Source organism: Amia ocellicauda, chromosome 11, assembly GCF_036373705.1.
Source record: "Amia ocellicauda isolate fAmiCal2 chromosome 11, fAmiCal2.hap1, whole genome shotgun sequence".
Lineage (NCBI taxonomy): Eukaryota > Metazoa > Chordata > Actinopteri > Amiiformes > Amiidae > Amia > Amia ocellicauda.
The window spans coordinates 8,229,618-8,255,181 of record NC_089860.1 but is presented as its reverse complement, the minus strand read 5'-3'; the positions used below and the strand labels follow the sequence as shown (position 1 = coordinate 8,255,181).

At 42.2% G+C, this 25,564-nt stretch overlaps 2 protein-coding genes, 1 long non-coding RNA gene and 4 other non-coding genes across 8 annotated transcripts in view; all 7 read left to right on the top strand.

Annotated features, from left to right (window-relative positions):
- The first annotated feature begins 4,990 nt into the window (after nt 1-4,990).
- Nucleotides 4,991-15,210, top strand: hspa9 (heat shock protein 9). The gene is made up of 17 exons (XM_066716526.1): nt 4,991-5,329; nt 6,274-6,332; nt 6,682-6,769; nt 6,952-7,133; nt 7,342-7,466; nt 7,590-7,663; nt 8,011-8,117; nt 8,233-8,395; nt 10,362-10,454; nt 11,061-11,270; nt 11,362-11,589; nt 11,832-11,936; nt 12,137-12,254; nt 12,618-12,712; nt 12,867-12,959; nt 13,384-13,524; nt 13,689-15,210. Exons 1-17 carry the CDS (start codon nt 5,243-5,245, stop codon nt 13,779-13,781), a joined length of 2,061 nt encoding a protein of 686 aa, XP_066572623.1. The 5' UTR covers nt 4,991-5,242; the 3' UTR covers nt 13,782-15,210.
- On the top strand, nt 10,614-10,813 carry LOC136763776 (small nucleolar RNA SNORA74). Its single transcript, XR_010821089.1, has one exon. It is a non-coding gene; the product is annotated as a small nucleolar RNA SNORA74 (small nucleolar RNA).
- On the top strand, nt 12,304-12,374 carry LOC136763784 (small nucleolar RNA SNORD63). Its single transcript, XR_010821096.1, has one exon. It is a non-coding gene; the product is annotated as a small nucleolar RNA SNORD63 (small nucleolar RNA).
- Nucleotides 15,211-15,598: 388 nt separating the features above from the next.
- Nucleotides 15,599-18,438, top strand: LOC136762921 (uncharacterized). 2 transcript variants are annotated; one of them, XR_010820934.1, is made up of 5 exons: nt 15,599-15,621; nt 16,604-16,706; nt 17,225-17,302; nt 17,709-17,781; nt 18,222-18,438. It is a non-coding gene; the product is annotated as an uncharacterized LOC136762921 (long non-coding RNA). The 2 variants fall into 2 exon arrangements; XR_010820933.1 differs by lacking the exon at nt 15,599-15,621 and adding an exon at nt 15,636-15,726.
- Nucleotides 16,896-17,095, top strand: LOC136763777 (small nucleolar RNA SNORA74). Its single transcript, XR_010821090.1, has one exon. It is a non-coding gene; the product is annotated as a small nucleolar RNA SNORA74 (small nucleolar RNA).
- On the top strand, nt 17,350-17,421 carry LOC136763782 (small nucleolar RNA SNORD63). Its single transcript, XR_010821095.1, has one exon. It is a non-coding gene; the product is annotated as a small nucleolar RNA SNORD63 (small nucleolar RNA).
- A 2,033-nt stretch (nt 18,439-20,471) lies between the features above and the next one.
- Nucleotides 20,472-25,564, top strand: part of fgfrl1b (fibroblast growth factor receptor like 1b) — a 39,007-nt gene continuing 33,914 nt past the window's right edge. Inside the window, exons 1-2 of the mRNA XM_066716525.1 lie at nt 20,472-20,810; nt 21,054-21,147. Coding sequence (XP_066572622.1) covers nt 21,087-21,147 — 61 coding nt within the window. The 5' untranslated portion in view covers nt 20,472-20,810; nt 21,054-21,086. The remainder of the gene's footprint in view (nt 20,811-21,053; nt 21,148-25,564) is intronic.

Here is a 25,564-nt window from a genome sequence, read left to right as displayed (position 1 = left end):
GTGAATTTGGTGGGCTGAGGAGGAACGGTGGTAGTTGAATGTCTCCTTCTAGCCTGGAGGAGATGATCCAAAACAAACAGCCATTCGTATTACTTCCTCTAAACCAAGGTCTTCATCCCTGCAGGCTAGCTCTGACTGTAAATCAGTATGCAGTCCCTTTCTGAAAGCGGCCAACGTACGGAATTGGAGGGCATAATTGTCCGCCGAGTAGGTGCCCTGTCTGAGGGGAAGCAGTTGTTCGTCCGCACCACTTCCCTCTGCCAGGTGGTTAAAGATGTCCTTGAAATGGGACCCTCAGGGACCACGTGATGGACCCTCGCTGATTCCACACTGCAGACACCCATTGCAAAGCTTCACCAGTCAGGAGGGTGATGATGAAGGCTATTCTCGCTGCATCGTCTGGTAAGGCTGAGGGTTCATTGGCAAAATACAAAGAACATTGTAACAGAAACCCCTTGCATCTATCTGGATTGCCATACAATTTTTCCAGAACCACGAGGTGAACAGACTGTATCCCTGTTGCAGGAGCAGCAGCAGGGGCTGCAGCGTCCGGGGCAGCAGGAGGAGAGGCTGGAGCTGCCCTTTGTTGTAGCTGCTGAAGCAGACAATTCAAGGTGTCTGCAATTTGTTGAAGTTTGGATTCATGGTCAGTCAGTCAGGCATCCTGGGCAGCCATAGCAGACTGCAGTTCAGATTTCTCCGCTGGGTCCATGTTTAGGCTAAGTCTTCTGTAACGTAATGGGAGTAATGGGAGTCCAGGGACAGGCGAGAGTCAATACCGGCAAACAACAATGTCAAGGATGATCCGAAGGTGAGGTCGATGAGGCAAGCAGGGGTCAGCGATAAGGCGAAGAGGCTGGTAGGGAGAAGCCGGGAATCGGTGGTCGGGGTACATGTGGAGGTTGTAAACAGGGAATCAATAACAATGGGGTATACTTAGAAATGCAACTAGAAAGAAGACAAGACTTAGCAATTAGTAGAAGTGATCAGGGGGGTTATATACAGGCACGAGAAGGAAGGCAATTGGCGCTGGATCGTGCTGAGAGATGAGAGAAAGTGCACTGGGGTTTGAAGAATGTGGATTGACAGGGTTAAAATGCTGTTGATGATGACCTCTGGTGGCTAGTTGGAGACATGCAGTGGCAAACCGTGACAGTGGGGTAATCTAAAATCAAACACTGAACAATTGCATAAAAGACACCTTTGGAAGATGTGCTTCATCAGGAGGGGTTGAAAAGTATTATTTAACTGATCATGCTAGCTGACTTTTGATTTTTTCCCAGTCATCACTTGACAGCTTCACAGAGTGAGATGGTGTTGAGGGTTTTGGCTCTGTGATTTGATTCAGAACTTCTAAATGGTAGGAGCATGTGCTGTCAGGTTTTTGTGGCCATATAAACACATTGTTAACACCAAGTTGCTTCATGCAGCTCACTTCCACTTCTTCTTCGAGGCTCTTCGTAAGTTGTCCGACATATGCATGCTTGTCATATTTGACTAAAACAAACCTTCCAACATCCACATTCTTAGCTTGGACTCTCTCTTAGCAAGATTACTGATCCTTGCTCAGTACACTATAATTATTTCTTTAATTGTGGCCATCTAGAACAAAATAGAATAAATAAAGGTTATATGTTGGTGAAAGACATGTATTATGTTCTATTAATAAAATATTGAATCAAAGCATAAGCTATTTTTTAAAATTATATTTGTATCACTTTATCCTACGTGAATTATAGGTAAGTCATATATACTGCCTTTATACAAATAGTACATCTTAGAAGACAAAAAAAAAAAAAATGAATGTCCTATATGGTGTGACAATATACATCCTACAATACATCCTATAGTGTGATACTGAAATACCTGTCACACTATAGGACAATTTCGACACACCATAGGATTTTTTGTGATGTCTGATTCCAAACAGGCACTTACGAAGCCAGTTTTATTTAATGTCATGGCCTTGAATCAATTGTTATTCTTTAGTTTCCAATGGAAGATAGCCCATTTAAAGAACATATAATTAGAAATTCCTTTTCTGTATGTCACACCAAAGGACACAAAAATGTACACGTCCCACAGGGGGGTACAGATGGCAAATAGTATCTATATAAATTAGATTTGTAAGAGATTAAATTATCTTGATTTATGTGCAGGAGGTCCTGCATTTCTTGGCAGATTAACCGTCACTCCATAGGACATTGATTTTTTAACACTGTGATATAGTAGCATAGGAAACCCCTGTAGAATCAGTTTAGGAGCCATATATTATGTTGTATGCATACAAGATTGAGTTTATTCAAAATGATTAGAACTGCACACCTGGGGACAGTCACACCACAGGACATTGTGTCTGTTTGGAGTGAAAAAATCAAATATGACATTTTCCTTCTTTAGTTAAAAACAGGGCATAAGTTAGTCCATAGTAAATTGTTTCATGTAATATAAAATTTAATATGTCAATGTCTCATTGATTATCACTTATGTTGATAGGACATGAAAATGGCTGTCTTATCTTTTGCCCAAATACATAATAACTGTCTACAGTATAATATATTAATTATTAGTGATTGCCATGTTCAAATAGCAGTTTAAGTTCAAAGTTTGGGGTTTACTCTGCCCTCTATTGGTTGAACTTGGAATTGCAGCAATTAGAGTGCGGTTTATTATTTATGATGAGATGAGATTTTGAATTTTGGCTTTCATTTTACTCAAGTAACCCCGCAGTTTTCTATTAAATTCGTCTGAGGGTTCAGTGAGTCAAACTTTGACTCTGCAAAGATTCAAGATGCACAATTTATGTTCTGGCAAAAATGAATAAATGGATGAAAATCAATCACAGGATTTTTTTTCTGTTGTTGCTTATTAGTAAAGTGAATTCTACTATATCATATAGTCCAATTTGAATTCATACACGATTATAATTATTGTTCTATACAATTAAACAATTCAAAGTTTTTTGCTCCTTAATAGATCATATTTTCTTAAATATTTAAATATCCGTAAAATAAAATGGTACTTGTACCATTACTTGTGGATTTGTACAAGAAAATTAAAATATGAGTATATTATTTGGAATTGATGATGATGGTGATGATTATAAGCCTATATTTCTTCCAAAATATTTGTATTTGTGTGAATTGCATATGATGGCAATGATGCCTCTGTAGTTGATTTTCATAAATGATCACAGTTATCTGTTTTCAAAAGAAATTACAGATTTTGTTTGGATTTGGCAGTTGTAGCTTGGTCTAGATAGACTTGTTTAAACCTGCAAAGTGTGTAATAAATATCAGTCAGGACAGGACCTTTGTGGACTGACAGACTACACATGATAGGGTGCTGCTGACTGTTTATTTTATTGAACTTTTCAGTGGGAGTTCTAAATATTGTATACTTTTAAACTATTGAGCTTTGAATAGCTTTTTTGTTACCTTGTTAGTTCAGGTTGTTAGTTGTTAGTTACTTCAGGTCAGTGTTTGTACATTGTTACAGTTCCGTACAGTGTCATCTAGTGGCTAAATGTCATAATGAAATTGTGCTGTTCCAGTTAACAAGGCTTAAGGGTCCGTGAAACGATTAACAATTCAATTTATGACAAATTATGAAAAATTGAAAATTGGAAAAATGGTGGTCATATTTTCAATGATCTGTTTTGTTTTAGAAAATTGAAACATTAGAATTTTGGACACACTTCCATATTTTATTTTTTAATGTGGAATTCCTATTATCTCAATGTGTTCTCTTCTACTGAAATAATGAGAAACGGGACAGTGGCTGAAGTGGGAGGACTCTGTCTATCTGAGAAATAAAAGGCTGAGAAATGGGCTGGACCTCAGCGGCAGGGGAGGACGCAGTCAAAAATATGACCACCATTTTTCCAATTTTCATTTTTTCAGGACTTTCAGAAAAGTGAATAGATATGCATTACACAGCCCCTTAAGCCTGTGTAAAGGTCCCCAAAAGACTAGAAACGTCCCTGCTAATAAAGGGCAGGTTTTCTCAAAAATACTGAATATTTAAAAAAAGACTACATACCCCAGTAATATAACAATTCTGGATAACATGGTGTATATATAGAGAATTTAATGTGTACCATATATTTTGCATTAATTATATTACAGCACTTTGTATTGCTTTGAAATGTTTCTTGTTGTAAACTTTAAGTCGATCTGGAAAAGAAAGTTTGTCCAGAAATAATCAAACTAATAAATAAATACAAATATGTGGTTTGGTATTGTGTAATACTCCCATGTAAATACACATTCCTGAAAAGTTCTGTTACCAGCTGGGGGTAAATAATAATGGCCATGTCAAGTGATTCATACTATTATTTAACCTCAGACAGATGCCCTTATATAAATACAGTGGTATAAATTAGAACTTAAGTACCACCATTGAAATGCACACAAATTCAACATATCAGCTATAATGTAGATTGTATCTGGAGGGGGGAACAAAAAACGTGTGTACTATTAAATGATCGTGGTAATTAACTAGTATTTAAATCCTAAAAAGCAAAATATCAGTATATGGAGTGATAACTGTAGCCTACACGACTACTGTTCACTGAATAATGCCACAGTATGAACCGATCGCACATCTCTTCACACATGTAAAAGAAACACCAGTAAAGGAGTTCGCGAGAAGGCTTTTAACTCTTGACTGGGGGGGGGGAGAGGGAAGGGTCTCTGATGTAACTTCAGTGTAACTTTTCCCCTCGTTTCCGCATGACCTTCACAGTCGCATGTTTTGTCAAGACCCCGACTGCCCTGTATTAGGCCAAGTTACAAAATACGTCTAAAACAAAAACTTAGGCTATGTATAAATTAATTTAGTATTTCAAATACACGCCACGCATTAAATAAATGTATTAATTAAGTAGAGTCGCCGCATATGTTGTTGCGGAGATTGTAATTTGATCCCGGCGGTAGTTGGACAGCTACATGTGGGTCCTTTCAGCGGTGCATGGTGCAACCCATGTGTGTTCGATAGTTCCAGAACGTAGAGGTACGCCACGGCTGGTGCATAGACTGTCTGTCCGGGGCCAAATTTGACGCGACCTGCAAAATTACCTGCTCTTTTCCATTGAATCCATCTTCCTGCTGGGGGATTAATAAAAACAGCATTCGCAGTCCATAAAGTGCGATTGACGTTTATATTGTGCTCCACATTTAACACCGCGAAGCGATATCCTTGAGCCGGCCTTCGTTTATCTGACATAACCAGATCCGCCGTCATGATGCTGAATGTGACCCGAGTTGCTTCAAGATCACTCCTGCACTCCACAGCTTACACCCGGAGCGCGTCTTCGCTCGCCAGAAAGGTCAGTACTGTCCATCTGTAAGGCGGGGAAACGATGCATTGGTTTAACTTGGTCATAGTGTGATTGCGTGATGTTAAAATGCAGTACGAATCGCATAATTGCACCGTGCCGAGTAAGGCTTGGGCTGAATTAAGTGTCATTACTACTAGACTGCATCATGACTGGTTGATTTTTAAGAACAGGTGTGAATGAATTAGGTTGCAGATCATATTCCTTCCCCAAAATGAAAATAAAAAAAATCTATAAAAGCTTTAAGGATTAGTATTCCTGACACGTGACTTGGCTTTATTTCTAATGTTTTAAATGGCGACTTGGTTTCATTCATTTGGTTGTCTGCTCGCCCGGCTTGATTGAGCTGATCTGCATAATATGGTTCGCAAATTTGTCTTTCGGTACTGGACAGGCCTCAAACTGCAGGCTAACTACGTAACGTTTATATGCATCAATTATTTCGTAACCAGAACGCTTAGGTTTTAATGATTGAAAACGAAACCTCAGATTACATTTTAAGTTTGTACTGAGGGCCAAGTCAAGTCTGCAGTATAACTTGTGTAACCGTCTCAGGGTCTGCTCACGTAGTCGACATGCAGTGTAAATCCAGTAGCACGGTAAATCCTCACCTTGGTCCTAATTATGCAATCTTTTCTTCGGCTTCGGGACGAGATTATTTTCTTGTGCCAACATTTCTCTAGAAAGGCCGAGAAGAGACCGATGTCGTGTATGACCTTCACCGTGTCCCTGTAATGGGACGATAAGGGACAAATCCATCACTGTGCGTGTTTGTAGAAGTTACTCAAACGCAGTGTCTTCCCGGCTTCCGTCTCCCCTCCTTTTTCTGTGCATGCTGTAACCGAAGTGTACATCCATATGTGTATAACTGTTTCATATAGATATTGCAAAAGATTGGACTTGTTTATCCCCCCGGTTGACTGTTGTCTCTTCAGGGATGCTGGAATGGACTGAGTCAAGATGCCCTGCGAACAGTGTCCAGACGTGACTATGCGTGAGTGTCCTGCCTTTGCAGTCGGTGTCATAAATAAATGAGCATTGTCATTCACTGCTGACGTTGAATGATACCAACTTACAATTTAGATGTCATGCTTTTTTGAATTGTACCCCGTTGCCTTTGTTTGCAAGTCCAACTATTTGAAATAAAAAGCACATTTGAAATACATGTATTTATAGTATAATATTTTTGTAAAGAAATCTATTTTTATCGTAGGCCTAACAGTCTTTAGTTGATCTTCATGGATAAACAATAGCTGTCTGTCTTTCTGATTTGGAGGTTGTAAAAGCTGTCGTATATGGTAGTGCACTGTTCCCAATTGAAATGTCTGAATAATGTTTTGCAGGTCGGAGGCCATTAAAGGGTCAGTCATTGGAATCGATCTGGGCACTACCAACTCCTGTGTGGCGGTGATGGAAGGAAAGCAGGCAAAGGTAAGAGGATGAAAGTTCAGGCTAGGGTATAGATTTGAAGCACAGTCACAACCTCCAAAAACGACCAGAGCCACCATCTTGGCTAGAAAACGAAGGCAACCGCATTGTGCTGATAGTTTGATGTGAGACGCTGCATTGAGCAGAGGGCCGCTATAACCAGGCCGGCCTGCTGTGCGTTGCAGGTGCTTGAGAATGCCGAGGGCGCGCGGACCACCCCCTCCGTTGTGGCCTTCAGTGCGGATGGAGAGAGGCTGGTGGGGATGCCAGCCAAGCGCCAGGCTGTCACCAACCCCAACAACACCCTGTACGCCACCAAACGTCTGATTGGCCGACGCTACGATGACAAAGAAGTCCAGAAAGACTTGTGAGTTGTTGTTTTTTTCCTCTCTCTTTGTGTAGTAAATCAGTACATACAAACCTCTGTAGTGAAACCTGGTTAGTATTTAATGGATATAATAAAAGAACTTCAGAAATGTGGGTTTATACCCAAGTGGAGTGTAACAGAATGCTTGCAGTTAGGAAAAGGTTACAGGGAAATCCGACGTTCTAAATGGATTACTTTCTGCCCACAGGAAAAACGTGCCCTATAAGATTGTCCGTGCATCCAATGGCGACGCCTGGGTGGAGGCTCATGGGAAAATGTACTCCCCCAGCCAGGTGGGGGCATTCGTCCTTATGAAAATGAAGGAGACCGCGGGTGAGTGTTGCATTGTGGTGTTGCATGACAGTGATCACTGGCTTTCTGCAGAACAGATTTTTTTTATTATATGCCATCCTCCTAGGTAAACTTTAATAAAGCTTAACTGTTTTTGTTCTTCAGAAAACTACATGGGCCACAGTGTGAAGAATGCTGTGATCACAGTGCCTGCTTACTTCAATGACTCTCAGAGACAGGTACACAACTTTCTACATTTGTCTACAATTTCCTGTAGATTTTAGTTTTTATTTTACTTGATCTTTGTGAATTAAATATTTATATAAAAAGGGCATTTAACAGTTTTATTTTTCTTCATACTTCTAAGATGACAGTATTTTTATGGTTCTTGGATCCACAAGGAACTAGTTTGGCCTGTATTTTACAAAATCCCACTGTAGTCAAAGGTCTGGAACAACAAACTCTCTTTCCCCCCGATTGCTCTGTGATAGAGACCGTTTTAGTGACAGAAGATGAATCGGTGTACTAGGTGTGACAGGCTGAGCAGGGGGGCGCTCTGTGTGATTGCTCTGTTTGTGTTGTTCAGGCCACAAAGGACGCCGGCCAGATCGCAGGGCTCAACGTGCTGCGTGTCATCAACGAGCCCACAGCCGCCGCCCTGGCCTACGGACTGGACAAGTCCCAGGACAAAGTGTAAGTGTGTTGTATTCTTTGTAACCTGCTCCACTAACTGCTAAGATGTTAGTTACTATCAGTTGTGCCTTGTTTTGGGCACAGCATCAACCCATCAACTCCCTTTCCTTCACAGCATTGCAGTGTATGACCTTGGGGGTGGCACCTTTGATATCTCTGTCCTGGAGATCCAGAAGGGCGTGTTTGAGGTGAAATCCACCAATGGGGACACCTTCCTCGGAGGGGAGGACTTCGACCAGGCTCTACTGAATCATATCGTCAAAGAGTTCAAGAGAGAGGTGGGTTGATGAGGGGAGAGGCCTCGATGTTACCACTGGGCCCTAACTTATGCACTGAAAATGATGTAACATAGGAGTGTACAGGACTATATCTGACTATATAGTCCTTTTATCTGGATTTAATTGGGCAATGGATATAATCTGTCACCCCCCCCCCCCCCCCTTCAAGGAAGTCTACTTTTCTATGGCTATTTGAAATCAGTTTTATTTTGAAATTTCAAATTACATTTTTCCTGATTTCAGATTTTTCCATATAAAAAAATAAATAAATGTAAATATACGTCATAAAAGCTGTCCAATCAGGTTGTGACCTTATCCTTATGCCTTTTGTTTAGGTTCGGTGTTAAAAATGCCAGTGTGAACGTTAAGCGCACCAGGACTAAATGTATAATTTTCATTTTTGGTGAACACACCCTTAAAGCCCAAAACCCTAAAAGACTCTTAACTATCCATAAACTGTTATACCTTTCTAATATATAGGCTAATGCATTGTTTTGCACTATAAATATAAGACAATTGCATTTGAAACCATGTATTTGCTGCGCTGCCAAGAAACAGCAATCAGGAAGAGTTCGGCATTGACCTCACAAGTGGAACACAAAAGATTCCGTAAATAAGGTGATTTTATTAAAGTTACATTTTTGAAAAAGTAAAAAGGATTTTCTCCAATCATCAGATAATTCTGTGGTTGGGGCTCACTTCACCCCGTCAGCTTTTCACATGCCGTGGACGTCGCAATGTGCTTTACCAAGAAACGCAGAATAAAAACTAGGTCTGAACCCACAGTCTACAAAATTAGCAGAACATTCTAACAAAACAAGAAGCCTGGAAAGAAGAGGGACAGACAGTGGCTGTATTTGAAACTGCGTACTATCCATACTATATGTACTACATACCAACGTTTCAACATTACTGACGTTATGTAGAATGAGTAGTATACGGTTTCGAATACTGTGTCTTCAGTGCCCCGCTGCAGAGAAGCAGCTGCGTAAAAAAAAAAAAAAAAAGTTTGTATTTCTAACAAATTGATTTAATTTTGCTTAACTCTATTTTAATTATTAATTAATTATGTTTGTCACCTTGGGTAAGTTGTAGTAGTTGTAGTAATAATGTTATTATTATTATTATTAATTAAATGCATACATACCAATTATTTTCAACGTTTCATCACAACAGTCTCTTTCTACAGACTGGTGGCATCAAATTCAACTTGTGAGCATCATGTTTTTTTGTTTAACTTCATAACATGTAAATACTCATAATGAAATATGATTTAATAGGCGTTATTTGGACACATGCTGTGTCTTTTCTTTACTTGATACACAGGCATGTGTATTGTATGATTGTACAGGATGAAAATGTTGATTCTTATCCTACCGAGACCCACCATTATAACTCTTACTCAGTAATTGGTGGTTGTTTTCACTCAATCGATACCAGAGCTGCAGCAGCAAGAGTGAAGCGACACGAGAGGCAGGCGGCACTTTTCTATTGTTTTTTAATATTTTTTTCACAGGTCGTGTATGGTGGCTGAAAGGTGCTAAAAATAGTTTTCATGCGTTCCAAGTGTCTTGAAGCTTCTTCTTATACAAACACTGTACTGTTGAATTGTTTTAATATATATACAGGTTCTTTAAACTGACTTTGTTGTAATGTTTGAATGCCTGATTTCTGTATTTTTTACCCTGAATTCCGCGATTCCGTCTGTGTTCTGCGCAACGTGTATTTCATATAGCCCTACTTTTCTGGTCACGTGTCATTATGACCCATAACCCAGAAGATGCCTACATAGATGATATTAAAGAACAAGTATCATGAGTGCACAGAATACATTTATCGTATCCCATGTCGCTCCAGAATACAGATGCTTGTTTTCTTTCCATCAATTTATACATGTTGTAATCTTATTTCCCTCCATTTTGAAGATGTACAGCTGTTGAACGCCTGTTTCTTTTGTTCCCTGCAGTCTGGTGTGGACCTGACTAAAGACAGTATGGCCTTGCAGAGGGTGAGGGAGGCCTCTGAGAAAGCCAAGTGTGAGCTGTCCTCCTCCCTGCAGGTCAGTCGCAATCTCTATAAACCCCCCTCGGACGTAACAACACAAACAAATCACTCCACCTAATCGATAAACTAGTTGGGTGTGCCAGAATCCTGCGACAGAAATGATTGGCAGGTCTGGCCTTTCGTGTGCCTCGAGATGGAGGATCACTGGTTCGACCCCAGCGGCAGTCAGCTGACGGGCCCCTCTGTGCCTGAGCCAGTGTTACTCTGCTGGGAGAGGAAGGCGCTGCCAGGACGGCCTGGCTCTGGGAGACACTGTTTTAGTGGCTGCTGATGCCAGGCTGTGGCAGTGCTGTGCCCTGCTGAGAGTGGACTGTACCCACACACTGGGGCAGCCCTAGTCTGGGGGCGCACACTCACTGAGAGAGCTATGGCGCAAACAGGCACTGCCAGGTGTCCTGTGTCTGTTTGGCTCGAATAAGTCACTGCACTTGATATTTTGGTTTTTACCAGCGTTTCAAAAGAGTACACTTTGACCCATCCTGTTCAGCCCGTCTGTAGGATTCTCACTTTTCTTATTGTGATCAGTCGCTGTGTTGAAGATTGCCTCTCCAATCCTGTTTCCTGTACAAACCTGTGCCCATTTTTCCATTTCCGCGACCAGACTGACATCAACCTGCCCTACCTGACGATGGATGCCTCCGGCCCCAAGCACTTGAACATGAAGCTGACCCGCTCGCAGTTCGAGGGCATCGTGGCCGACCTGATCCGCCGCACCATGGCCCCCTGTCAGAAGGCCATGCAGGACGCAGAAGTCGCCAAGAGCGACATCGGGGAGGTGCTGCTGGTGGGAGGCATGAGCCGCATGCCCAAGGTAACGACACGGCCACAGACCCCGTCTCCACAGCTCTGTCAACCACCCCTCCACTCCCCGCTGACCCCAATTTCTCCGGTTCCCCCCACAGGTGCAGCAGACCGTGCAGGACCTGTTTGGTCGTGCCCCCAGCAAGTCTGTGAACCCAGACGAGGCCGTGGCCATCGGGGCCGCCATCCAGGGGGGTGTGCTAGCCGGCGATGTCACGGACGTGCTGCTGCTGGACGTCACACCCCTGTCACTGGGTATCGAGACCCTGGGGGGAGTCTTCACCAAGCTCATCAACCGCAACACCACCATCCCTACCAAGAAGAGCCAGGTGAGCCCCTCCGCCCTGGACCATCGGCGTACTGTTTTAAATTAAACCGTATACATTTGGTTCTTTTGACGCTACTTTTATTTTTCTTTTATTCCGATGTGTCGTACAGAAGGAATCATTCGGCAGCATCATTTCTCTTACCCTGTGGTCATAACTGCTAAATGTTCATGATCATGTGTGTAATTGTAAAGGTGTTAAACAGTGTTGACCACATGCTTTAAAAAGTGTCTCTCTGCTCACAGGTCTTCTCCACTGCTGCGGATGGACAGACCCAGGTGGAGATTAAGGTGTGCCAGGGGGAGAGAGAGATGGCTTCAGACAACAAGGTCTTGGGACAGTTCACATTGGTACGTCCTCTTTTTATGCAATACTGAATGTCAGGCAGTTGTAGGTCATCGCCGTTCTCTAGTCACCACTTCATCTTCGAATGGCAGAACTGAATTCTCCCGTATTAACCATGTGGACATAATGGGTTCAAACGCTCTTGCTTGTTGAGTGATTCCTGGATGTCAGTGCCTCCCTCCCTGACGTGGTCTCCCTCTTTCAGGTGGGGATCCCCCCTGCTCCTAGAGGAGTGCCCCAGATTGAGGTGACCTTCGACATTGATGCCAATGGAATTGTACACGTGTCTGCCAAGGACAAGGGCACGGGCCGTGAGCAACAGAGTAAGAAACCTTTTCACAATTATCAATTGTCCCGTCTCCCCTGGCATCTGTGCTGTGATGCTTTTACAAACACATCATTCCGACCCAAGCGTGGGGAGAGATTATAAACAACTGAGCACAGACTGCTAAAACGCCAAAAGGATTTGTTCTACTAATATATCAAGATTTTAGAAAATAATTGTAGGGCTTTTCTTTGTTTTCCTCCTTCTGGGAAAGGAAATGATTTGATCAGACTATTGTGACAGCTGTCCATATATTACTTTGTAAAGATCTGCATCAGCTGGAAAGTCTTGGCTGTGATATAAGGTTGTTCACAAGATGTGACGTGATAATGGAGTTTTGTGCGTTTTGTCACTTCTATAGTTGTAATCCAGTCTTCTGGTGGCCTCAGCAAGGACGACATCGAGAACATGATCAAGAATGCAGAGAAGTACGCTGAGGAGGACAGGAGGAGGAAGGTAGGGGGTGCTGTCTAGAGAGATCCCAACCCTGAACCCTAAAGGAATTATTATTATTATTAATAATCTCTTGGCAGATGCCCTTATTCAGGGACACTGCAGACGTTTGTTTTGATTTTGTCTTTCTTTAATTGTCTTATTGTGCCCATTACAGGAGCGTGTTGAGGCGGTGAATACAGCGGAGGGGATTGTCCACGACACGGAGTCCAAGATGGAGGAGTTCAAGGATCAGCTCCCTGCAGATGAGGTGCAGATTTGAGTGATTTGTGGGACAGAATAGTGTTCATTACACCGGGGTGGGTCAGGCGGAAGAACGCAGTTTCCTTTCGCTGCAAATCCCCAAGAGATTGTCGACAATGGGCATTGAAGGTGAACGTGATTGACTGATTTCAGCAGCTGTTTGTGTTACTTGTTAATCCTAAGAGTGACAAAATACTACAACATATTTGTACTAACTTAAATAAAATTCAGTTAGTCTACTGAGAATGGCCAGTTGGCCCAAAGTTAATTACAAGAAGGATTTACATCTTCCCCCTTTGTCTGTCTATGCATTTTATTTCTACTTGTCTTTAGAGTTGTTGTGCACATTAATCAATCCCAGAAGAGACCCAACAGCTCAGAAGTCTAAATTTAGTTGTCTGGGTACATGACCTGTTTCTCCTCCCCTTCAGTGCAACAAACTGAAAGAAGAGATCGCCAAGGTGAGGGAGCTGCTGGCACGGAAGGACAGTGAGACGGGGGAGAACATAAAGCAGGCCTCCAGCAACCTGCAGCAGGCCTCGCTCAAGCTGTTCGAGATGGCGTACAAGAAGGTGAGGAGGCTGGTAGACTCAAAAGCAAGTTCCGCTGTCCTGCAATGCAATTTTTTTGTTGAATACTTGAAGGCGGGGCTGCAAAGTCATCATGTATCTTCATCGTTCCCATGGTGGTCTTTAACTGTATGGTATCGATCATTCAACGTGTCTCTCTGTTTCAGATGGCGTCGGAGAGGGAAGGCAGCAGCAGCGGCGGAAGTGGTGACAGCAGCTCCAGCTCCGGCAGTGAGGAGAAGAAGGAGGGCAAGCAGTAAAGCCTGGCTTGTTGGGTTGTCACGCAGGCAATGGGACTGGAGGGCTTGGGGAGCGTAGACCTGATGCTATCCTGAGCGGCTAATGCACACGAGTCATTTTCACCTACTGTGTTTTTGCAGTATTCAATACAACATGATGGTTGTTTCCTTTTTTTGTTTTCATTGTAATTTAATGGTTCAAAACTAAAAAGTGTATCTTGTCTTCATTTTTAAAGCAATTTGTTTGTGAAGTAGTAAAATGTCTGGTAATTATACAAACGACTTGGGAGTTCCCTTTTGGGTTTACAATTGGACAGACCGTGCACCTCCTGTCTGGGCTTGGCACTGGAAGAAGAATGGAAGTTGTGGCTCTACTTCCTGACCAGCAAGACGACAGATGACAAAAGTGTATGATTGTGCCACTGATTTGAAGTTTGACTTGGAAATAAGATAATCTTGATTGTTTCTATAAAGTCTAAAGTGTTCAATGTCAGCTTTAACTTTGGTGTGTGGTGGCTGGCCCCAATGTACAGAGGAAGGCAGGTCAGATGTATTTAATAGAAAACTGAGCCATGTTCATTGGACTACTGTAAAAACCATGACCTGTGATCAGAAGTATGGCTTAATCTGAATTGCTACTACTGTTAGGGGGGTATACTGTCCATTTTATTATCCTGTTTTTGTTGTGTTCCCTGTGCCTGTTTAGAGAAAGACCAATGTTACCTAATGAAGTCAAGATCAGACTGGAGGTCATTGTCTGTCCAGTATCATGTATATTTTCCATCTTTATAAGCACATGATTACAATCTAGGTCTCTTTAACAATTCAGTGCCAGTCTGTTTGATCTTGTTATAGAAGTGGGAAGAATATCACTAATGTCTTGAAAATATCAACTAAATGACCTTATTTAGTTTTAAGCAGAGCTGAGGTGATAGGTAGATGCATATAAGCTGCCTTCCTGTCTTTGATTTGTAATTCACAATTACATTTTCTGTCCAGTTTTCTTGCCATAACTCTAACTGATAATCAAAACCATTTTCTGGGTAATAAGCAATGCCTCCTTAGTGAAGCTGTTAACAAAATCACAATTATATAAGTGAGCTGACATCAGCTGGACTAGATTCTACTGAAACATTTTTCCGTCTCTGGTTTGGAAGGAAAAGCTTCCCAGTATGAATTGGTCTGATAGGGTGCCTGGGGAATTGGGGTTAATTTAAACTTAACCAAGAGTTGTCAGTGAGCTGGATTGAGTTTCTGTACACTGATGGTCTAGTCATGTATTTACTTTTAATTTCAGGAGGGTGGGGGGTATTACTGTTTTTTTTTTTTTTTTGGGGGGGGGGGGGGGGGATTAGTAGGTCTCTTGCTAAGGGGTAACAGTCCTGAAAAGGTGTTAGAAATTCTTCCATTGCAGATTTGATTTTATAATAAAACAAGATTTTCAGTCTGAGCAATGTTTATGAGTGGTGCTTCTATAAACATGTTTTTAATTGCTGAGATTGTTCAGGACTGTTCCTAGGTAGCAACCTATGCAAACTCGAGCAAAATGACTACCTACTGGACAATTAGAAAAGCAGGAAATGAATCCAGATAACTAATGAGACAAGTAGAACACTTTCCACAGAGTTACTGTTAATCAGCTGTAAATTAAATCAGCTGTTGTGTCTAAAACGAGACGGTATTGAAGCCAAAGCTGTAGGCGCCATGTTGGGTCTACATGACGCAGCCCATAGGAGGCTGCATGTGAGCCCTAATGGTGTCGATTGCATGTAAGGAGAGGGACCATAGAAATACGAACACCTTTAGAGCGACGTATGGGAGGATCCTATGTTAAAGACATATCCCACAATACACAGCTCAGGTATGTTTGGTGTTAAATATTCTATGGTGCGGAGTTGAAGTATAAAAGAGACCTGAGGCGCACTATCGGCCTCTTCATTCACAATGCACGAAGTTAGAGTGGAAGGTAAGGAGCCTGCAGAAACCATGTTTTTTGAACGATGTATTTAGTGTTAATTACCGTCACCTTGAACAGCATCTCAGTCTTCTTTAAAACTAATTATTGGTTCGATTGGGTCAATACTTTTGACGTATTTTAAAATATGTATATCTGTCGCCTGTTGCTTTTCAGTTCTGTGTGCTCCTTCTAAACCTTCCTTGATTAGTATAAGATTGTAAATTTATTTTGTGACGTTATTAGAAGGCGATTATCGCATTCCGTGTGCAATCTCTGGACCAAGTTTATCAATGGATTTGCACGTGTGTGGATCGGTGCCCCAATCCCGCGCACTGAGCATGCGCGTTTAACGGAGGGGGTTCGGTGTCCGAATGCGTGCATCGTGAAATGGGACACGGATCGGCAGGTTTTAATCAACTGTCCCTGATACTAAAGATGTTTGGCCCCCTAAGCCTTTACTAATTCCAACACCGGAGACAAACTGGGATCCCCTCGCATAGGCACTCGACAAGGCAGGCGTGCACTGATCTTAGTTCCTGGGAAATGATTATTCGGCGCTTTATATACATTTAATAAACAAAATAAATCCCCAGTAGCGATTATATGCGAGGGGGCTAGAAGTTGCATGCAACAAACGCATGTCTCCCCAGGGATATACACATGTTCCCGATGCTGTTGTATGAATCCGAATCAGTGTAGATCAAACCCGTGTCCCCGAATTCATAGACCCGATTCGGAACCTCTAGCTGTAATCCAGCAAAAAGGGCGCTTTTTCTGTCCTTCATTCCTTCCTTAAAGCGATTGAAACCGACTCCTGCTGGTAATGCATCATGCTCTTCTGTAAAGCAGTTCTGCAATTTAAATTTTTAAATGTGTTATTCTGCAGACCGACTGGCTTCAATCGACAATACCTGAAGACCGAGACCTCCAAGTCGGCCAAAGTCGTGACATGCTCTGGTTGATGACGACCAATGCTACTTCATGTTAATGTATGTTTATTTCAAATCCTACTTTCCAAGCATATTCTGAGTAATGCACAATCAAATGCATGGGTAATTTGTTCACTTAAGAATGGGATGGACAGCTTTTAAATGGCTACCCTGAGTGGGTATAGGCAGATTTGTTACATTGTAGGATTGCAACAAATATTTTTCGCCTTACTGTAACTAATCGTAAAACCCAGCGGCAGTCAGCTGACGGGCCCCTCTGTGCCTGAGCCAGTGTTACTCTGCTGGGAGAGGAAGGCGCTGCCAGGACGGCCCGGCTCTGGGAGACACTGTTTTAGTGGCTGCTGATGCCAGGCTGTGGCAGTGCTGTGCCCTGCTGAGAGTGGACTGTACCCACACACTGGGGCAGCCCTAGTCTGGGGGTGCACACTCACTGTAGTTTGTAGATGGTGAAACCCTGAACTGACAAAGCCCAGCCACTAGAGGGCAGTGTTTCCACCAGTGTTGTCTTCATTGAACTCTTGAGCTTATCTTGTGCTCAACTTTCCCTCACTTTTTAGGAAGTGGTCTCCATGCGGTCCCTGCTGTGCTGGGAGAGCAGACCCAGATTTGTGAGCAGCCAGGGTCACTGATGTAAGGTACGAGCTCAACCTGCTTTTGGTGCACTTCAGAGTGCTGTAGTTCTGTGCTGTGATGATGCTGAATCAACACATCATTCTTATTAAACTGTGAAGAGATCTCTAAAGCACTGAGCACAGCGCTGATCCTTGGTCAGGCATCTCTGCAGTCTACGCTATAGGGCTTACAGACCCACTTGCAGCAGTTGCCCAAGCTTAGAATGTACAGCCATTTTTATATATATATATATATTTTTTTTTTTTTATACCCACAACTTGGCATTCAAGATTTTGTTCAGAACCTTAAATGGTCCTTAACCACCTCTAGTCTTCTAGATCCTGCAGTTAGTGGTTCTGTTTAAGCACTTGTTGGAGTCTGTGAAGAAATGGGTGTATCTTTGTGCTGACGCAAGTCTCTGTTCTGCAGGCTCCTTGGCTGCTGTGTGAGTTCCTGACCGGGGTGCTTCGTATCGAGGGAGCTGCTATAGATGCTATACAAGGTGAGAAATCTCCGCCACCTGGGCACCACGCTGGTTGTCCGCTTTGTCTTGATTGTCAACCAAGATTGTACTATCATAGCAGAGGCTCATTCCTTGTTATGGTATTTTTTTATCTTGGGATATTATGCGCCAGGACTTTGGCACAGGTTAAACTGGACCCCTTCCACTATAACCTGACTAGAAGACCTGGGACACTAGTCCTGCTCATACTGGTCAACTAGACCAGTTTTTCTAAGGGCTGGTGTAGAGGGGATGGGTTATTTAAATCTGAACTGGGGTGAGGGAGAGGGATATTGGAGTTGTTAATGTGGCTGACTGTCTTAAGTTGAATCTTTAATTCCCAGATTTCATGCAAAATGGTTTATTTGAATTTTTTTGTCTTGAATTCAGTTTACAGAATCTGGGTGTTTGATCATTGTAGTAACTGTGGACTATTTCAGAGCTCAGGACACTGGAAGTCTGAAGAGGTGGATCTCCCTCATCGCATGGATGGAGTACAGAGGGAGAGGCACACTTCCCCATCCTTTTAAAAACCACAAATTGTAGCATTTTAATGTAGCCAATTTTTTTTTTTTTTTTTTTCCCTCCTGAACTGGGGAATTTGAAATTTGTTCTAAGAAATGTGAATCAATAAACTGGTTTTGGGTTGGAAAAATGTGACTGTTTAATGTCTGAGCTATTTTTTTTAAGGATGTGCTCAAATGGAACTACTCGATTTACCAACAATTTAGTTTAACTGTTCAGACCTAACAGACTTTATATTCTATCTTTCTTGGCAGATGCCCTTGTATTCTATTAATCTGAATTTATGGATTAAGCTTTCCATATCCCAAATAATGCATGGGATCATACAATGCCCTTTGTGGAGTAGTCAATGGTGCAATGCAAGAAATTGAACACATTTACGTAGGACTCTGTTGGACAGTCATGGTAGTTGATGTGGTTAAAGGTCTAAAGTGATGGTATGGTTTTCTGCAAATGGTATCCATCCTAAAAGGTCCACCCCTCAAGTGTATGTGTATGGGATTTATCAATGGAAAATCCAGGGCCATTTTCAGTTTCTCCAGTTAACATAGGAGGTGCTTAAAATCACAAGCATTTTACTTATTTGGGGTGTTTATTCTAAAATTTAAACTTAACTGCTTAAATTACCAAAATCTAGTTGCATGAGATTGTAGTTAAATCTAAGGGGACTAGGTGAGGTTAAGTCTCCCATTTTGTGATTTCAGACCAAGCACTCTGAATAGAATTCCTAATGAGATCACACAATACAGTGCATTTACATGTGTTTTTAGGTGAGCTGACAGGAGCAAGTTGGTCAGCTTGAGTAATTTTTCTATAATTCTCACACTTGAAAGGGAGGTCTTTGTGTATTCTCGGATGTGTATTGGTATATGTTACTTTAGACATAATCAAGGGAGTGAAGAGCTGGCTGGTAATTTAAAAGGCATACCCAAGTATGTCCAGAACTATCTGTGTGTGAAGGCCACTGTGCTAGACTGTTGGATCTGTTTAGGGCTGGTTTTACAGATCCAAATTAGTAGACAATGACTACCTGATATTAAGTCCGACAAGTGCTAATCGAGGTCTGAAACCAGACCTAGGAGTCGGATCCATGTAAAACATTCAAATAGTTCTGGAAGCAATAGTGCTTGAAGTGGACACATTAAGCATTTCTTAATTAATATCAAGATATTTTTCTAAAGTTTATATAAATTTCTAAATTCAAGAATAAAACTACACACAAACATAAAGTTTACAAATGAGAGGAGGCCATTCGCCCCATCATGCTCGTTTGGTGTCCATTAATAACCAAGTGACCCAAGGATCCTATCCAGTCTGTTTTTGAATGTTCCCAAATGTTCCGCTTCAGCCACATCGCTGTGAAGAAGCGTCTCCTGTTTTCCAATTTCCATTTGTGTCCCCGGGTCCGTGTGTCCCTGCTGGTCTGCAAAAACTCCTCTGGTTTGATGTGGTCAATGCCTTTCATGATTTTGAAGACTTGGATCAAGTCCTCACGTAGTCTCCTCTGTTCCAGGGTGAAAAGGTTCAGTTCCTCAGTCTCTCAGAAGGACTTTCCCTTCAGACCTGGAATAAGTCTGGTTGCTCTCCTCTGAACTGCCTCTAAAGCAGCGATATCCTTCTTGAAGTGTGGAGCCCAGAACTGTACACAGTATCCAGATGATTAATGACTTCACTTATTTTAAATTCTACACTTTTGACAATATACTCTAGTATTTGTTTGCTTCCTTTATTGCTTCCCCACATTGTTTGCATGGGGAGAGTGATGAGTCCACATCTCACGCATTCTTCCAGTTCAATTCCTCCCATAGTGTAATTATAGTGGACATTTTTATGACCTGCATGTCCCTTCCACTTGTGCACCAACACTTGTACACAAAGAGCACATTTGAAGACTACAATATTCAGTAATCGATACTGTTGGGGGAAAGTGCAGGATTCATTTAGGACCTTGTCGAGACTACTAGACTGAGACGACGTCTTGTGGCCGTTATGTGCTATGGATTGTTCTGCCTTTTTTGGGCGCATCCTTTGGAAGAGCGGCGCGGATGCGAGAATACAGTACTGAAGGTGTGATGTGTGCGCGGATTGAGCGGCAGAGGGCGCTCCTGCGCAGGCGCGCCGTGATTGGCCGAGAGGGAGAGCCACAGCTGGGCAAAACTTCCCAGGAAACTTTCTTATGCCGTCCGAGGGATGCTGCGGTGTTCAGTCGGAGCTCAGAAAGCGCACAAGAAACTCATCTTCAGTCATCAGCATTAACCGCAACAACGGGCTTTGGTTACTGAACACCCCTCACCCCGGTCGAGCACATGATGCGTGGGATGGAAACGTATTTTACCTCTAAAAAGGGCTATAGAGATCTGAAATCCGAATATTAAACCCGGGATATAGTTGTATATATTTATTATTTATTACAGTTTAGGTCCACTACTCGTTCTTTGGACCTGGCTTGTGAAATGCGAAAACGTCACCATCGCGATTAAGCCGCGCAGAGGAGCGCTTCGCAGGTGAGTGTCCAGACATGCGCGGTTGACCCCTCCATCTGCGATTATTGATGCTGCTGGATAGTTTGAAGGACAAAACTGTTTTGCGTTGATGCTGAAATTGTGTTTCTTGTAATATGAAATATATAATGTCCAGGTGTGCTCATAGCCAATGATATCGGGTTGATACGGAGCAAGGCTAAAACTCATATAAAACATGTATGATTATGATTATTGCGATTGATTCATGCATTCTTTATTGGACAGATTCAGGAGCTCATTGGCTGGGGATTTGATAACATGGACTCTCTGGCGGTGTGTCTTGCGGCACTAATTCTAGTCTTGACCTGTGAAGCAAGAGGTAAGGAAACGCATTTCATTATTGTGTTGAAATCATTTTAAATATGATGATCAAGCGTCTGCTCATCTACGGTGTTAAATCACACTCCCTGGCTCTGGGTTACTGCTGCCCGTAGTTCAGTCGGCGGGCTGAACACATGGTCGCTGTTAAAGTACAGTAACCTTTCAAAATTACTGCACAAGTCCCCGGAATAGCTTGCGGTTTGAGAGGTCTGCGTGTTCAGGCTTTTTAAAACAATGCGTCGCTTGTCTGCTTAATTCTGCCTGGACTGCGGTATATGGATCTCAATGGACTTTCCATTTCAGCAGTAGATATCTTTAATAACATCCACGGGTTGGCATTGCAGCAGGAGAGCCTCCAAACATGTTACACTGACGAAGCGTGTCTCTGTGTCAAGAAGTAATCCATTTGATGAGACACCCTACAATTATACACACTGCGATATGTGAATATATATATATATACACACTCACCTAAAGAATTATTAGGAACACCTGTTCAATTTCTCATTAATGCAATTATCTAACCAACCAATCACATGGCAGTTGCTTCAATGCATTTAGGGGTGTGGTCCTGGTCAAGACAATCTCCTGAACTCCAAACTGAATGTCTGAATGGGAAAGAAAGGTGATTTAAGCAATTTTGAGCGTGGCATGGTTGTTGGTGCCAGACGGGCCGGTCTGAGTATTTCACAATCTGCTCAGTTACTGGGATTTTCACGCACAACCATTTCTAGGGTTTACAAAGAATGGTGTGAAAAGGGAAAAACATCCAGAATGCGGCAGTCCTGTGGGCGAAAATGCCTTGTTGATGCTAGAGGTCAGAGGAGAATGGGCCGACTGATTCAAGCTGATAGAAGAGCAACTTTGACTGAAATAACCACTCGTTACAACCGAGGTATGCAGCAAAGCATTTGTGAAGCCACAACACGTACAACCTTGAGGCGGATGGGCTACAACAGCAGAAGACCCCACCGGGTACCACTCATCTCCACTACAAATAGGAAAAAGAGGCTACAATTTGCACAAGCTCACCAAAATTGGACAGTTGAAGACTGGAAAAATGTTGCCTGGTCTGATGAGTCTCGATTTCTGTTGAGACATTCAGATGGTAGAGTCAGAATTTGGCGTAAACAGAATGAGAACATGGATCCATCATGCCTTGTTACCACTGTGCAGGCTGGTGGTGGTGGTGTAATGGTGTGGGGGATGTTTTCTTGGCACACATTAGGCCCCTTAGTGCCAATTGGGCATCGTTTAAATGCCACGGCCTACCTGAGCATTGTTTCTGACCATGTCCATCCCTTTATGACCACCATGTACCCATCCTCTGATGGCTACTTCCAGCAGGATAATGCACCATGTCACAAAGGTCGAATCATTTCAAATTGGTTTCTTGAACATGACAATGAGTTCACTGTACTAAACTGGCCCCCACAGTCACCAGATCTCAACCCAATAGAGCATCTTTGGGATGTGGTGGAACGGGAGCTTCGTGCCCTGGATGTGCATCCCACAAATCTCCATCAACTGCAAGATGCTATCCTATCAATATGGGCCAACATTTCTAAATAATGCTTTCAGCACCTTGTTGAATCAATGCCACGTAGAATTAAGGCAGTTCTGAAGGCGAAAGGGGGTCAAACACAGTATTAGTATGGTGTTCCTAATAATCCTTTAGGTGAGTGTATATATGTATTGATAGATAGATAGATGCACTTACACATAGAAAAAACTAAACATGAAATCCTAAATAGAGAAAGTGAGAGGTGACCTCCACAATTTACCCCATTCTTGAAAAGATGTATTGTAGTCTCTGCTATGGCTTAAAGAAAAACCTGGTGTCAGTTGCTATTTAAACATTTGATTTATTTATAATGTTGTACCTTATAAAGGACATTTTCCACTCTGATGTCATAGGTCACCTTTATATGAGCAATTATGGAGGCTATAATCAGGGTATTGCAACCAATCCATTTCTAAAGTAGTCCAATTGCAATCTTTGCATGTCTTTTGAATCTGATAATAAAAAATATACCTAAAAAATATGCTGGGCTATGTGGCTGTTCAGGACCAGGGCTGGTCACCTCAGTTATAGGTGACTGGGCTGTTAAATCAGAAAATCAAGAGGTTTTTGACCACAATGGTGGGAGTGTGTAACTGAGTATTTTTTTCTAACAGTCAGTTTACAGCATTCTCTACGTTAATTCGTAGATTAAAATTGAATGTGACGCTTCCCAAACTAAGGATGTTGTCTAAACGTGTTGCGGCGGTCAGTATGACATGACTTTGGCCCACGGTCTCGTTACAGACACGGATGTCAGTGACCATTGTGAATCCTAGTCTGTCGCTCTATCCAGACATCTGAACCGTGCCGCCAGACAGATTCAGTGTCCTGTGAGTGGACTGCACAATTTGGCACCACTACATCAATTTGGCTGTACAACACAGGGATAAAAACAACAACACTTTGTTATTTTACTGAATACCATTGTGGTCATTTCAGAGGAATTCCCTCCCCCCTACTGGGGTTAACCAGCTAGAAAGCTCTAAGCACTATTGACAGCAGTAGGGGGTAGAGTAAGTAGAAGGAATAATAAGGTGTAACAAATACGAACATTGTAGTATCTTACAGTGTGTGGGAGTGTTCACTATTATGTTATATAATTCCATAGTCGTCCATTTAGAAAGACAGACGCACAAAAAATGTAGTGTTAGTTATACAAATGACGTATTAAATAAATGGCATTGAAACGACTATTCTTCTCAAGTACACAGCATCTAATGAGCAGCTGAAGCAGGTACATTCAGTAAGATTACTAAGACTAGATCAAATCAAAATATGAACCTGTCCTCCATTTGCAAATTACAAACTTGTACCCTAGCATGCTTTTTACTTGGAAAATAGCTTTTTCTTAATAATTCCATCAACCTCGCACGGCCTCTGATCAGGCCTTCGAAACTGTGCTAGAGTCACCGAAACAGATCCTCCCTTCAGAGGTGAATTTTCCTTCATTAAAAAATTCCCATGTCGCAGCAAGGGGAAAAAAAGGAGGCTGTTCTCGTGTTTACTGACAAAACACCCTGATCTGATCTGATCTGTAACAGTCTATTTTCAAGCAACACGTTTGTAGCAGCACAACCTTCTTGGGAGCAAACAAACAAAGCTTGTTCTTTGAATGAGTACGGAAATCCTCGGTGCATAAGTTTGCGGCTCCTGCCAAGTTAAAAAGAAGTCAGCATAAATCAAAGCAGAAGCAAATAACACCTAAGGAGTTGGTTGCGCAAATCAATGAAGAAATAGTGCTTTATGCTGAGAAAGACTGCTTGCCTGACTGGCCTTTTAGTATATAGCCACCCAAAGGAGAGGGGAAGTCCCTAACTGTATTCGGTTTCTGTTGCACATTGTTTATTGTTCGCCTTGTGAAAGATGCTTTCTAATGGAATGTGGAAAATCTAAATCACTAGAGTGTTTGTCGTCTGAGGTGTGGTACAAATAAGTGTGTGGTGAATTCATCCTCTGTGAATTGAGGAACAAGAGTAAATCTCACACTCACTGACTCTGACAGTCTTTGTTGTCCTCCCTGTGGACCAACTCATCCAGGGTTTCATCCTTTGTGTTCCCTCCTCTATCCTCTCACATTGTCAGCCAACATTTTTTTTTCTGTTTCAATTTCTAACTTCAAACAGTCTTAATTCCCAAGCCACCCTTATTACCACAGTAAATCTGAATAGCAATTTGGCAGTTTTCCCAGGGTGTTTCCATGGTTATACCTTGCCTTTATTTTGTTTGCTGTGGTCTGTGAAATGGTTTGCTATACCTGTACATGATTTACCAGGCTTTCACCCTTGCTTGGCTGCACTTTACTATGGTGTTACCATGGTGTGCTAAAGTAAATATTTATAAGCATATAAGATGAATATCTATTGCTGTGTCACAATTAGCCATAACAAATGTGTGTATGCTAGCATGCCCACCCACTCATTCAGAAAGTTGATATTTAAACAATGGGCATGTGGAGGTGTGGGAAAATTGGGCATTCACTTTAATATGTAGATCTCTCTCTCTCTCTCTCTCTGTGTATTATATTATATTATATATTGTGTGTGTGTGTGTGTGTGTGTATTCCCTAGGCTAGCACCCAATACTTCATTAGCACTGTATGAAACCCTGTGGAGAGTTCCTGCCATCCGTGTGTGTGTGTGACCCCAGGCGAGGGGTAAACTGCCCATTGTCAGCACTGTTTACTGAGACACCAGCTCTGTTTGCACATCCTGAGATTGTGGGGCTCAACCTTTATTGTGTTTGGATTGCCTCTTCCTCCGTCTTCAGCGGACGCTATAGTCATCTCTGGAATGTGCGAGCTGGTGCTGAGACCTTTGTTACAAGTATTATAGGAGTGTACCAGGGCCAGTTT

Bases quoted from the DNA above. Each gene is read 5' to 3' on its own strand.
- hspa9 (XM_066716526.1), top strand. From the start codon at position 5,243: ATGATGCTGAATGTGACCCGAGTTGCTTCAAGATCACTCCTGCACTCC. The intron at 5,330-6,273 runs GTCAGTACTGTC...TTGTCTCTTCAG, and splicing joins CGTCTTCGCTCGCCAGAAAG to GGATGCTGGAATGGACTGAG. The intron at 7,467-7,589 runs GTGAGTGTTGCA...TTTGTTCTTCAG, and splicing joins GAAAATGAAGGAGACCGCGG to AAAACTACATGGGCCACAGT.